The sequence below is a fragment of the Trichogramma pretiosum genome, unplaced genomic scaffold (assembly GCF_000599845.2).
Source record: "Trichogramma pretiosum strain Unisexual culture from Peru unplaced genomic scaffold, Tpre_2.0 scaffold2, whole genome shotgun sequence".
NCBI lineage: Eukaryota > Metazoa > Arthropoda > Insecta > Hymenoptera > Trichogrammatidae > Trichogramma > Trichogramma pretiosum.
In genome coordinates this window covers 4,796,767-4,810,422 of record NW_019641687.1, presented here as the reverse complement: position 1 = coordinate 4,810,422, position 13,656 = coordinate 4,796,767, and the positions used below count along the sequence as shown (strand labels likewise).

The 13,656-nt window shown below is 44.2% G+C and overlaps 1 protein-coding gene across 1 annotated transcript; it reads left to right on the top strand.

The window, feature by feature from the left end:
- The first annotated feature begins 9,081 nt into the window (after positions 1–9,081).
- LOC106658872 (zinc finger protein OZF-like) lies at positions 9,082–10,845 on the top strand. The gene is made up of 3 exons (XM_014381016.2): positions 9,082–9,236; positions 9,308–9,422; positions 9,486–10,845. The coding sequence occupies exons 1-3, from the start codon at positions 9,211–9,213 to the stop codon at positions 10,743–10,745; spliced, it is 1,401 nt and encodes a 466-aa protein (XP_014236502.1). The 5' UTR covers positions 9,082–9,210; the 3' UTR covers positions 10,746–10,845.
- The last annotated feature ends 2,811 nt before the right edge of the window (positions 10,846–13,656 follow it).

The following is a 13,656-nucleotide window of genomic DNA, read 5'->3' as shown; positions in this document are numbered from 1 at the left end:
CGTCAACTATGCAGTACTCTGTCTGTCTCTTTCTGCTTCACTTTTACCCCCACTCCCCACCCAACTGCATGTCTCTCTCTCTCTCTCTCTCTCTATGTGAGCCTCTCTATGTGTATGTGTATGTGTGTATACACGTCTCTCTCTCTCTCTCTCTCTCTCTTTCTCTCTTGTCACGTATGTGTGTGTACGTGTATGTAAAAGTACACACATACACACAGGTAAGCAGCAGCTGAGAGCGAGCGAGAAAGAGAGGCCAATATCTGAGAGGCTGACTCGCGGCTTACAGCTCTGCGGAGCTCGCAAAAAGTAGCTTTTCGGAGAGCCGTTGCTGCTGCCGCGGCTACGTCACTGCCGCGATCTTTGAGTGCTCTCCCGGCTTACCCCCACCCTGGACAGGCAGGCAGGCAGGCAGAGAGCGATCGCCGGCAGAATCGCCCGAGCCGCCGAAGATCCAGCACTCACGGCGGAAGAGAGAAAGAGACAGTCCGAGTGGGTACCAGCAGCAGCTACAGGGAGAAGGGGTACGTGTCCTATGGAACCCCAGCCTGAGCTATAAGTGTATGCGTGTATTTTTGCCGATTCTCTGCCTGTATTATAGTCGTATACGCATATATACGCACACACGTGCACACACTTCCCACTTCTCTCTCTCTCTCTCTCTCTCTCTCTCTGTTGCTATGGTCGGCGGCCGGCCGCCCGCTCCAGATTGCGTATTATATCCTATATTATATACCTGTGTGTGCGTCGAGTGCCGACCGGCAAGGCTCTATAGAGCGCGCCGCCACCGCCACCGTCGCCGCCGCCGAGGTTAAGCCTAATCGCTTGCTTTATACACTGTACGCTCTGGGTTATTAGCTACTACTATATGGAGAACTGCTGCAGTAGGAAAAATAAGGGAGCTGCCGAGTGCGATATTTTATTGTAGTTGCATCTCATTCATAATATGTCAACGTATTAGTAACGCAATAATAATTGTAATAATGACGGTATTTCCATCGCAACTACCGATCAATCCTTATTACACATAGTTCTATATCGCCAAACCATGGCTGCATTTTTCGGTATGCATCGACTGACTCGTGCGAAACTTTTTCGCATCCTTCTTCTTCTCTGCCGCACTGATGTTACTGACACCGGACTATGCTCCGTCCATGAGCTGTCGTTCGCTGTTCATGTGGGAAACGCGCGTGGACGGCCTGAGCGCACTTTTTTACATATAAAGCAGTCGATCTACGGAAAAAACGGTAGCGACAAGTTTCGACTGCGGGCGTCGCGCGTCTATGCGCGCATATTATACGACTCGTGCGCGAACGATAAAAAATCCCCGAGAACTGATCTTGACACACATATATTTTCGGTGGCTTGGGTGCTTCTTTTTTTTCACTCGATGATGAACGCGAGAGGCCAGAAAGATTTTTTGCCCCAAGCGATGATTGATCGGTATTATGCGTACACATACATATAGCTGCGATTCTTCTTTATATACATTAGCCATTCAAAAATTTACTACGACTGCCTATTTACTACCGGGCGAAGGATCTCCGTATACAGCTCCTGCCGAGAGCGATTACCCCCGATTATGTTATTTTTTGCACGATCCGAGAGCCGTACGGCGATCGTCGCGAGCGCGCCCGAGTGCCGTGCGCGGTGGAGAAAGGATCGCCAGGCTCGAAAGAATTTTTATTTCGATACAAGATTCGAGCGAGCGAGCGATCAGCGATTCCTGTAATGCGCGGATTCGAACAAGACGAAACACACACACACGCCACAAGGGCACACATAAGCAGCCCGTCGAGAGCAGCACACTGGCGAGACGAGGCACAAAAAGGGACCAGCGCGACAATCCGAGCATTTTTTTGTAAGGACGAGAGACGCGCATCGAGTATGTGTGTTTATGGATATAGGTGTGCGCGCGCGAGGGTGAAACACAGAAGCTCGCGATGAACGATGAAAAAAAAAAAAAAAACAAACCACGCGCGTATAGTCCCGACGACGAAAAGGTGGATATATACTCGAGCGCGATAGATATAATATACAAGAAGCGATACATCGTCCAAGAGAGCACGACGACTTTTTGCGAGGCTAATCAGAGCCCGCAAGCGCCAGTGTTAAGACCGTCCCGTATATAGCCCAAAGAGCGACATTCTTGAAAAAATTAAAAAACCAACAACGAAAAAAAAAGACGCGGGGCAGAAATCCTAACAAGCCTTTGTATATATAGCGCACCTTTTTCTTATTACATCGATTCCCAAGCGGCCGATTCGTGCTCGCGCATGCAGTTCGTATGTGTATAAATGTAGCTGCGCAACTCGAACTGGCTTGAGCGATGATCGGTTGCGCGCGCGCGCTAAGCTCGCCGCGATCCATAAAAATACTTTTTATCATCGCGAGCGTAGCTCGGTTGCTGCGCTGACTGCAATTGATGCGTGAATGGATAAAATGAAATTTATATCCCGAAAAGATGGGAGCGTGTAGTTGCTTCGTTATAAACGGCGCGCGATCGCCGCATGCAAAAAACGCATAGCTATAATTTTTTGCCAACTCCTCGCTCGATCGTCGCTCTTATAAACATACACAGAAGCTGTGCATTCGGTCGTTTGTATTACGTCCACATGCCACGCCATAGAGCCATATATATGATTCATCGAATAGTCGTCGATGACGACCGTGTAAGTAAGCAATGATGATGAGTTTCGCGAGCTCGTCGAGGCCCATGACCTATTGCGCCTATATGTAAGAGCCCCTGATAACACTTGACTAAACACGGTGGCGGCGCAAGGATCGGATCAAAGTGCCGCGCTGTAACAATATCCGCAGTCGCGTACACACGTATACCCTTTTTTATCTCGCGATCCCTTTGCTCTCGCTTTGCAGCAATATAACGAGGCAGAGAGAGAGAGCTCATACGACGACGACGCGTGTACTTTGTAATCGTCACGTATGCCGTGGATAATGTGCGAGACAGATTGCCTATACAAAGCGACTTGCCATGAAAGAACTGCAGAGAGCTATCGGGTCATCGATCCGCGAATCAATCGTTACACATATTATATGGCCATTTGCGCCGATTCGAGCGATTTTCTATCGACTCTGCGACTACTCGAACACGTATACGCACGTTTCGCTTGTGCAGTCATTGCAGTCGCTTTGTGGCAGCAGCAGCAGCAGCAGCGACAAAGACGTCGTCGAGAGTCAAGAGAGAGTAGAGTATAAATCGAAAAGTCGTGAAATGTACGCGTGTATACGTAGCAAAAGCATGGATGATGTTGTACACACATATATAAATATAGGAGGAGGTGTGCGGTAAAACAGCAGGGGGGTTCCCCGACGCTATTACAGCTCATTTAGCAGCGGGATATACTTGGCTCCCTATATATACATATGCCGATGCAGTTCGTGTAGTCCTCGCGATCGAGTGCATATATATACGCAGCAGTGCTACACAACCCTGCAGCGATACATATACTCGTCGTCGTCGACGTCGAAGTTCGCTGTACACACACACACACACACACATATGAATACGTGTGTGTGCTGTGCATCCTCGAAACAGGTCCATCCGCATGTATGCACGAGCTCAGCGCGAAGCACAAAACGGGGCCCCCGAGATATGGCACAGACACACACACACACACACAGACACAAACTCATACGTTCCCACAGCGATGATTACGCGCTCGTGGTTTGTTTTCCACTTCTCCTCTCTCGATACCTTTTTTTTTGTTTCTTCCTTTTTATCAGCGAGGACAAAAAAAAGTCTCGGCTCCGCGAGCTGATATATGCGTCATTAATTTGTCGAGCGATCCAAAAGAAGAATCGAAACGATCCGTATACGCATATGACTTGCATACATATACAGCTGCTTGCAAATACTTTTTCTGCTTTGGCTATATACATATACGCATAATACGTATAATACAACCGCGATAATTGTCGAGAATCGGAGTAGTGCTGCGCGTGCCAAAGTATCCCCCACCCGTCGCGTCGTCTCTCTCTCTTTCTCTCTCTCTGACCGACGACCGACTGACTGAGTGTGAATATCCTGATTGAACATTCATCACTCGATTCTTTCTCTCTTTCTTATATACTCGCGACGAGAGAGAGAGAGAGAGAGAACAACTTGGGTATGAATATATATCGGCAATTAATTCGGTACGCTAATATTTCTGGCGCTGAGGTAATCGTAGCCTCTTTTGCTCTTTCTCTCTCTCTCTCTCTCTCTGCTCGCGAAACAGAGAGACGCACGCGATCCGAATAGCCACCGTTGCCGTAGCTACTTACCGCGGAGATCTGTGTCGGCGCGTCGAGCAGTACGCGTAATCGATACTGCCTACTTTATTTTTGCACAATTGCGGGCCCCGCGTCCGTACATTATGCTCTCGCTGCGCCCGGGCCTTGAGCATAAATACACGGCACGTTAAACTGTTTATAAGACGTGTGCGTGTGCGTTAAAATGTATAGAAGAAATCAAAAAAACAACGGAAGTAAAGTATTATAATATTGCTGAAACGAATACCGAGGCGCGCTCCTTTTATAGGAACTGTGCTGCTGCTGCTGCTGCTGCGCGTCGCGGAATTGTTTCTCTCTCTCTGTACCTCAATGCATTCATCTGTGTGTGCATGTATGTATGTGTGTGTACATTACAGCATCCATATACTGCACGACCCGCGTGCACAAGAGAGAGAGAAAAGTCCATTCTCACGGTGGCCATATATATACCTTATACATACACGTGTGCACACGCGGAGAGGCTGCTTATATAATCGGTCATAGCATACATCGAGGCTTGAGCTAATACTACTTGACCGTGCGTGATGCTGCAGACGACGACGACGACGACGACCCGGTGCGACAATGCCAGCTAAATTCAAAGGCTTTGTAAATTGTACGCCTCGATCCGTATACGTTATTATATTATATACACCGAGGGCTCGGAGCTGAGTATATAATAATACGCACTGTCCGACCGACGACGACAACGACATCCTATACGCACGTACATAATGGTCTATTAATCGTCACCTAAACCGTGAATATGTTTGCGCACGCGAGGCGATCGGATTCGCGGGGCCATTACCAAGTTCGGAGCCGAGGAGTGCGAGAGATTTACATGGGGCTGATTTACGAGCGCCTCGAAAAACAGGTGATACAATAATTAGCCAAATAAACGACTTTTGTCGCTGTTCGTCGCCGTGTCGACGCGCGTGCGGACGAGTATATAGCTGCTGCGGCTTTTCAAAAAATTTTTGACACTTCCGCCGCGCCGACTTGTCTCTCTCTCGTCGCATCTCGATCTCGCTATGGAACTAATGAGACACGGCCGGCAATCTCGCGAGCGGAAATTTCGCTATATATATATGTGGCTCGCGCTGAGTGCCTATTACAAAACTACATATATTTATAAAATATATCGCGACCATCTGTATTCGGCTTGTATTTATCGAAAAAGTTTTTTTTATATCGAGCACGAGAGCTCGAAATGTACGGATATATTCGCGGATCGACCACATTCTTATCTGCGCCTCTTGGCTCGAGCGAGGAAAAAATTGTCATGCATTATTAATGCGCAGTCCTCATCGCAGTTTTATGCCGCATCCTCACTCTTCGAATTAATAATGTTTTATTCATCTTTTTTTAATCAAGCCAAAACATTACTTCTTGCGATATACGTATGTACGCGGTATAAAACAAGCTATCAATTTTACGTATATAATACGCGAGCGCAATTTTTGTCTCGATCGTTGCGCTTTTAGCTCCGAGTCTCTCGCATTCTCGTCGATATCGATTCCGTTTATTATGCTATCGATGATAAAAAAGTAAAAGTCGGAGCCTGCACAGATAAGCCTGTAACGTTATATACGAGAAAAACTTGGAGGACTATCGACGCGCTCAAAGGTGGCATCTCTGCGCGAGCTTACTTTTTTCCTCCCGAGAGAGCCGCGTGCCGGTATAACGATCATCGCGCGCACGACGACACGTGCCAGCAAAAAATTGATATTTTTGACGAGCTCGATTCTTGTTATATTTCGCGATAAAAAATTCTACATATCGTATACGCTTCTTATTTGCGCCGGGATCGTTTTTCGAGAGACGATCGGGAGGTGTATAAGGTGCGCGGGAGAGAGAGAGGGAGAGAAAAAAGGCCAACGATGTATACCTGCGCGCGCGCGCGAGTAAATCCCGCCAGAATAAACTTGAATAATTCACGAATTATCGAGGCTTATAATATAAATATATGTGTGTGTGTATGTGTATAAACGCGATCTAAATGCCAAAGCGCGGAAAGGTAAATGCGAAATAACAGCGTGACTGCGCAGACAGAGAGAGGAGAGAGAGAGAGAGCAATAATTTAGCCGCAGCGCGATCGCGAACTGCTATATACACGCAATATATATAAATGCTGCATATGTATACGTATGGGATAGATGCTTGTATACACATACACGCGCATACACACGTACAGGTAGACACACATAATACAGGCAGAAGGTAAATCAGACCAAAGGCATTTAATAGCTGCTCGAGGAGCGAGAGCAGCTCTGAAACACAGCGCGGACGCGTCCGCAGGAATTCGCAGCGAGCACTATTGGATTTCTCTCTTTGCGTGGTCGACGACGAGCCTCCGCGCGATGATAATAAAAAACTGTCGAGCATCGCGCCAAAATCACCCGCGCGACACTTTTTATCGTGCAAATTTACGAATTACTTTGGGTTCTGGGCTCGATTGTCAGGATAGTCGCCAAAGGTATATTATACGCTATTTTTATGTATACCTGCGTACATGGTTCTGTTCCTCACGACCTCCGCAACTCGAGCGATATACACACATAATACACGATCTCCTTAACTCTCTGGTCATTTATATTTATATACAAGTCTGGATTGCCTACACAGGATTATGAGCCTGCGTATACTGCATATAGCACACTGTAACACACGCCTGTGTCTTCGCCGAGAGTAGAGAGTAAATACTTTGGCTTTTATTTAATAATTTTTACCGTGCATATGTACCTTCTGCGGTTCAATCTTATTTTACGTACTTTTGCAGCGAGTACGGACTGCCACAAAATCCATACAAATAAATGTACTTTCTTCGAGTCGAAGTAATTTTTTCTTTGGACGCGCGCAAAAATTAAAACATCTCGTGTGTGTGGCGCGTTTAAGATAAATAAGGGTCGATTCGATCGCCGTTGATGGAATACCGATCGATTTTCATTAATGCGTATATAAATATCTGCGGTATATCTCGCACGTAGGTGCTGCTCGAGGATCCCTAAACGACGAGCGTGCCAAAATTTCGCGTGAGGCCGACGATACAGCATACATGCTCGAGAGCTGCTCTCTCTCTCTCATAATTCGAGGCGGTTTCAGGGAGGTCCTCCTCCTCCTTCTCCTCCTTCTGCGCGCAGCTCATTCTCTCTCGCTCGCTCGCTCGGTTGTTGCTGCTGCTGCTGCAGGCGAAAGATAGAGGCGCGAGTTCAATGAAGTCATCAGCTAGTCGGCCGGCTCTCTTGGACCCAAGGCCTGTTATTAGGAGCCCTCGTACCGCGCGTGCACCTGACTATACACGGAGGAGAGCTACTACCGTCTCGAGCCGAGCCGAGAAAGAGAGGCCCGAAATTTAGCGCAGCTCTCAAAAGCGTTTGAAGAGCCGATATATTTCGCACTCGAGAGTCTCTCTCACTGCTGGCGAGGCGCACGCAGCGTTAGACCCTTCGGAATTATTACTTCATATACATATTGATTCTTTTTTTTTGGGGGGGAGGAGGCTCAGCTCCCCGACGCGTCGAGAGCTCCGAGCCAAGTCGAAGCGCGCGCGCGTAAAACCAGTTCTGCTGAATTATAACTAATCATTATTAAATCGAGTACTCTCCGAGTTTTACTGTCATTGCATTCGCGGCCATGTACGTCGTGCATACGATGCTTACTCGCGTATACACATACCTACAGTGTTGCGCGCTCGTAAAATTTCAATTTATCCTACGCTTATAACGCGAGAAAAGCTCTCGAGCTCGCGTGTATCGCGAAGACGATGGCGACGCGAATACGTAAAAAAAAGCAAAGAGAAAAAATACCGGAAAAAATGACGAGCAAATTGCGGAAATTTTGCAGATGCACGTGTGGAAAAATTAAGGGAACGAACGAGGCTGAAAAAGTTTATTGACACGCGACTGTTACGAGCTAATCCCGCGCACGTGAAATATCATTAGCTGCTTATGTACGGTATATATTAGCAATCTTGTGTGCTGCAGCTACACACAGAAACTCACATATTATACAAGTACGAACATAGATACGTTAATACAAACGAGCTCGGATTATAATAAGCCATTTAAGCCCTCTCTCTGAATCAAGAGCTGATCACGATCAGAAGAAACAAGAAAAAAAACTTTTTGGACATTGCGACGTGACGCGAGCGCTTTAATATCTATTACCAAGACCTTTGACCAGACTGCTCGAGCACAAACCATACCCGTACTCCATCACTTTATCAATAATTGAAATGCCGAATGTGTCGTATCCTCACTACCCAGATCCAATGAACAATCACAAAACGTTTTTTTTTTGGCCTCTTTTTAACAATAAAAAAAGAAAAAACTTAGATTAAGAAGAAAAATAGTCATACTTCGAATATAACCTCCGCAACTGCCCTGCGGATATTTTACTATATCTTATGACGCTCGATGACTCGTCGCGACCTTCAATCCTAAAATCACGTAAGTAGTATCATCATATACTTCATCGAACTTAAAAATATATTTCTCTTTTGAGAAATTTTTACGGTAGGATGCATACAATTTTCATTACAAGTTTGGTGTAGCTTCAATAATTCTACGGTAGAAGGGTGAAATATCGCCAAGGATTACACAGTGTACACCCACCGAGTCAGATATACGCGGACCTCGAAAATTTGCGATCAATTAGTCGCTTCCTTCACTGTTTATAAACAACAGTGCGTGAATACAATTTCATGACGTACGTTACGCAGTGAAGGAAGCGACTTATCGATCGCAAATTTTCGAGGTCCGCGTATCTAACTCAGCGGGTGTACAGTCGCCAGTTGCTAGCAAAGAGCTAAATTCAGCTAAGTAAGCAAGTGTTTACAAATTGGTGATTACAGCGTTAGCTACTAGAGGCTTATATAACCTCGAATATTTTCTTAGTGTATACCGTAAAAATTCGCAGTGATTACTTATAACCAATCGAGTGATGGAAAGCTTCGGAGATTCAATTAGGTATACGAATTTTTGTACATGATATGATAACTTTTTAAGCGAACGCTTCTTCCAACTTGATTATTTTTCAGAGTGAAAAAAGAACCAAATGAAATTTGGTCAGATGTAGGCGACGATTATAATTTCAATTTGATGTATTCTTACAAAGTCAAAAACTTTGAAGCATCTCCAGTCTTTAAAACATCAGTGAGCTTAATAATTTAAATTATGTTTTAATTTTACACTGTTATAACCCAATTTCAATTTTAGGAAAATCCAATGAATGAGAATATTGCTTTACAAAAAAAGTCGGATGCAAAAATATCTATAGAATTTGAGTGCAAAGATGTTAAAGTTGAACCGACGCCTCAATCGACAGCTGTCTGCAAATCTGAGGTTCAAAATGTTCAACCTATTATAGCTAAAATGGAAAACGAAAATCAGATCAATGACGTGAATGAAAATATATTCATTGATTTGGAATGCAAAAATGTGAAATTTGAACAAAAAACCATCCACAAAACTGAATATCAGTGTAATCTACCCATTGTGAAAGTAGAAAATCAATTTCAGATGAATCTGGATCGAAAAACTTATCTGGGTGAGGCTAATCTAGAAACACATATCAATCCAACAAGTAAAAGAATTAGAACACATGAATGTGAAATTTGCCATAAATCATTTGATTATCCAAGCTACCTCAAACGTCATGTTAATGCAGTACATGATCGGAGCCAATCGTTCGAATGTGAGATTTGTCACAAATTATTTGGATACCAGAGCCACCTCAAATCTCACATTACTACAGTGCATGATCAGAGTAAACCCTTTGAATGTGACATTTGTCATAAATCATTTGGACTAAATCAGAATCTCAAATCTCACATTGATATAGTGCATAATCGAAGGAAACCCTTTCAGTGTGAGATTTGCCACAAATCATATATCTGCAACGGTCACCTTAATACACACATGAGTGCAGTACATAATCGTAGCAAACCCTTTGAATGTAAGATTTGTCACAAATCATTTGGATACCAGCAAGTACTCGATAATCACATTGGTACAGTACATGATCGGAGCAAACCCTTCGAATGTGATATCTGTCACAAATCATTTGGGCGAAAAAGTTACCTCAATCTTCACATCAATACAGTACATGATCGGAGCAAACCCTTCGAATGTGACATTTGCCACAAATCATTTGGACAAAAACAACACCTCAAAACTCACTTTACAGGGATGCATAATCGAAGCAAACCCTTTGAATGTGATATTTGCCACAAATCATTTGGACAAAAAGGTAATCTCAAATCTCACATAAATACAGTACATAATGGAAGCAAACTCTTTGAATGTGACATTTGCCACAAATCATTTGGAGAAAAAGGTAACCTTAATAAACATATGAATTTAGTACATGACCGTAGAAAACCTTCCGAGTGTAATATTTGTCACAAATTATTTGGAAAAAAATGTAACCTCACTAAACATGTAAATACAGTACATAATCAAAGAAAACTCTTTTAATGTGAGATTTGTCACTTATCATTAAGACTAAAACAGAACTTCAAAACTCACATAACGGAGATACAATAATCGGGGCAAACTTCAGGAGCGTAAGATTTGTCTGGATACATTTGAATGCAATGAAGACTTCTATAATCACATGAGTACATTGTGTAATATTTAAAATCTTTCATCTGTATATGTTCTTCAATTTTCTTAATAGCAATAAAGTATTCCAAACTGTTATGCATTTTGCTGTTACTGACGTCATTTATAAACCCAAATATTAACATGGTTTGGGCTTGAATTCGTTTTTAACAGTTTTTTTGTTGATCCAATATCTTTGAACATTCCAATTATCAGTGAAATTCTTCCCCACGTATCTGCTTTCTATTGGTATGCTAGTAGAAAATTCTATTCTGAAAGCAATAATTGTCCATGAACATTGCTCGACAACCTCCACGAATAATTTTTGTATGCGTGAAAGATTGAGTAATTGCAATGATTGATAGTTTATACTCAAAGTGAAATAAACCCTGTATATAATGATGAAAATATATTATTTTTTAATTATAGTTCGATCCTGATCTAGTACGTATCGTTAGTAAATCCCTGCGTCGCATATGTAAATTCAAACAATATCAAAACGTTATAATAATAAGTCTTAGCTTCTTTAAAAGAGGATTTGTGCTCTCTCTCTCACTCTCTTTCGAGTACCTAAAAACTTGTCGATTCAACGAGAGCCTGATGTTTTTTTCGCTCATTGCAAAACGGCTACTCGTCGTCATATGCACACATATCTCAATGGTAACGTCGACTCGCGCCTAGTACACGGTTACCGAGAGGCACTTTTTGCATAATATTGTTATAAGCTGCCGGAGCTCGACTCGAATACCCTATGGCATGTGATTGCATTATGCATAGTGTGGACTTTCGGTCGAACTAGAGGCGCAAAAATTTGCAGTTACACACCGGCGTACGAGATCGTGTTTATGTGTATTATATATATATCGCTCCGAGGAGGTCCATATGCAAGCTTCTCTCATTCGAGAAGTGAGAGAGAGAGAGAGAGAGAGGTAGAGAAAAAGATGCTGCTCTCGCTGTGTATCATTTCTCTCGCTTGCGAACCCGCGCGCGCGGCATCGTGTGAAGTCCGCAACGCGCACGCGGTGAGAGCTCCATTATATCCCCTTTTTTTCTCTCCCTCTCTCTCTTGTTCAGTAAAGTTGCCTCCAAGGCTTTCTACACACACACACACACACACACACACATACACGTACAGTCTCGCGGAGCAGAGTGCAGCTATACGGAACTTAGTCTCACCTTTTCTCTCTCTCTCTCGTGCTGTACCAATTTAATCTTGGCTCGCGCCACCAAGAAGACGAAGAAGAAGTGCGTGATCTCTCTCTCTCTCTCTAGAGGTGTTGGGCCTCATTAAGGGGGCGGTTCGCCCTGAAGGAGACCCGAATTATGACGTCACAAGACCGCACACGTAGCCCTCCACCTCGTCCACCTCCTCCTCCCCCTCGTCCTCCTCGTCCTACACCTCGTACTCATCCTCCGACCCTCGCTCGATCCTGTATACACTTCGTGCCGAGAGACTAGAGCACGCGGCTATATATACGGCTGCGGCGGCGGCGATGATGATGATGATGACGAGGATTAGGGAGACAAAAGGCCCGAGATTATGAATCTTTCGCGCGAATAAAGTCGATGGAAATCGAAAGTCGAGTTCCGCACTGGCGCTAAATACAAAGAAGCGCGTCGATATCGCAGACAGACCTGTACATAAGCCGTTAACGATCGCCGATGAATCGGCACATCTCTCTCTCTCTCTTTCTCTCTCTCCTCGCGTTTACAGCGGAAATTTTGAATTTCACGCCTGTGTTTACAAATCCCAAGCTCGGATCGTCGCTTTACGCCCGATGAGAGACGCTCGATGAAGTTGTAAAATGCCATTGTGAGCCGGCCCCGGCTCCGACGAGCGCGCAGCTATACACATATAATAATACAAAACCATTGTCAGGCCTATTGTGCTTTTATTGATTGATCAAAGCTCGTGGCAACGTTCAAAAAACACGCAAAGATTTTATTTGAACAAACTGATAAATATATGCGCCCACGCAACAATTCCGACGCATCGGTATAAATTTTCCCCCTTTATGTTAGCTTTTTTTTTTCTTCGACGCAGCATCATCGCGCGTATATCGATGACGTTTTGAAAAAATATCTTCATTAAGTATGTATTAGCCCAGAGAGCAGCAACGGCAGCATCAGCAGCAGCAGCGTTGAAAAGAAGAAGAAGACGTCGTAAAAAGGAGCTATATCAGATTGAAAAGATATTTTTATGAAAGAAACGAGGAAACCAGTTTTTGGGAAGATTTCTCAAATGCGCACTAAACGGCCGAGCCGATGACAGTTTTACACGCCGTTTTTCCGCGTTCGACGACAAATAAAAGGCCGATTTTTCGATTTCGAATTCCATCAAGCGTTTGACCTACCCTAACGAGTCGGAGAGAATATTATGCGTCTGACTCATTCGCGTGCACGCGCCTAAGGTCTTTTTTTCATAATCGACCGTGTGAATGTAGATGAAACGCTATCGTCTGCATTTCGTACATATTTTGGTCATGAACCGGAAAATGCGATAATTCGAGATTGGAAATGATGTCACCCGGACGCGCGAGCGCGCCCGACCTCGAAAAATCAAAGAAAAATAATTCGATCGCGTACGCTTTTATGAAGGGAAAAAAAATTTAATGGGATTTCCAATACTTATATATCCGATACATGCGCCGCGCGCGCGCAGACAGGCAGACAGACTCGAAAACCCTTTCACAAGTGCGAATAACAGAAGCGCGAAACGGATGAGGGCGTATACGTATAAATACCTGTACAAGGAGACAATCAGTGGCAATAAAAAAAAAAAGGC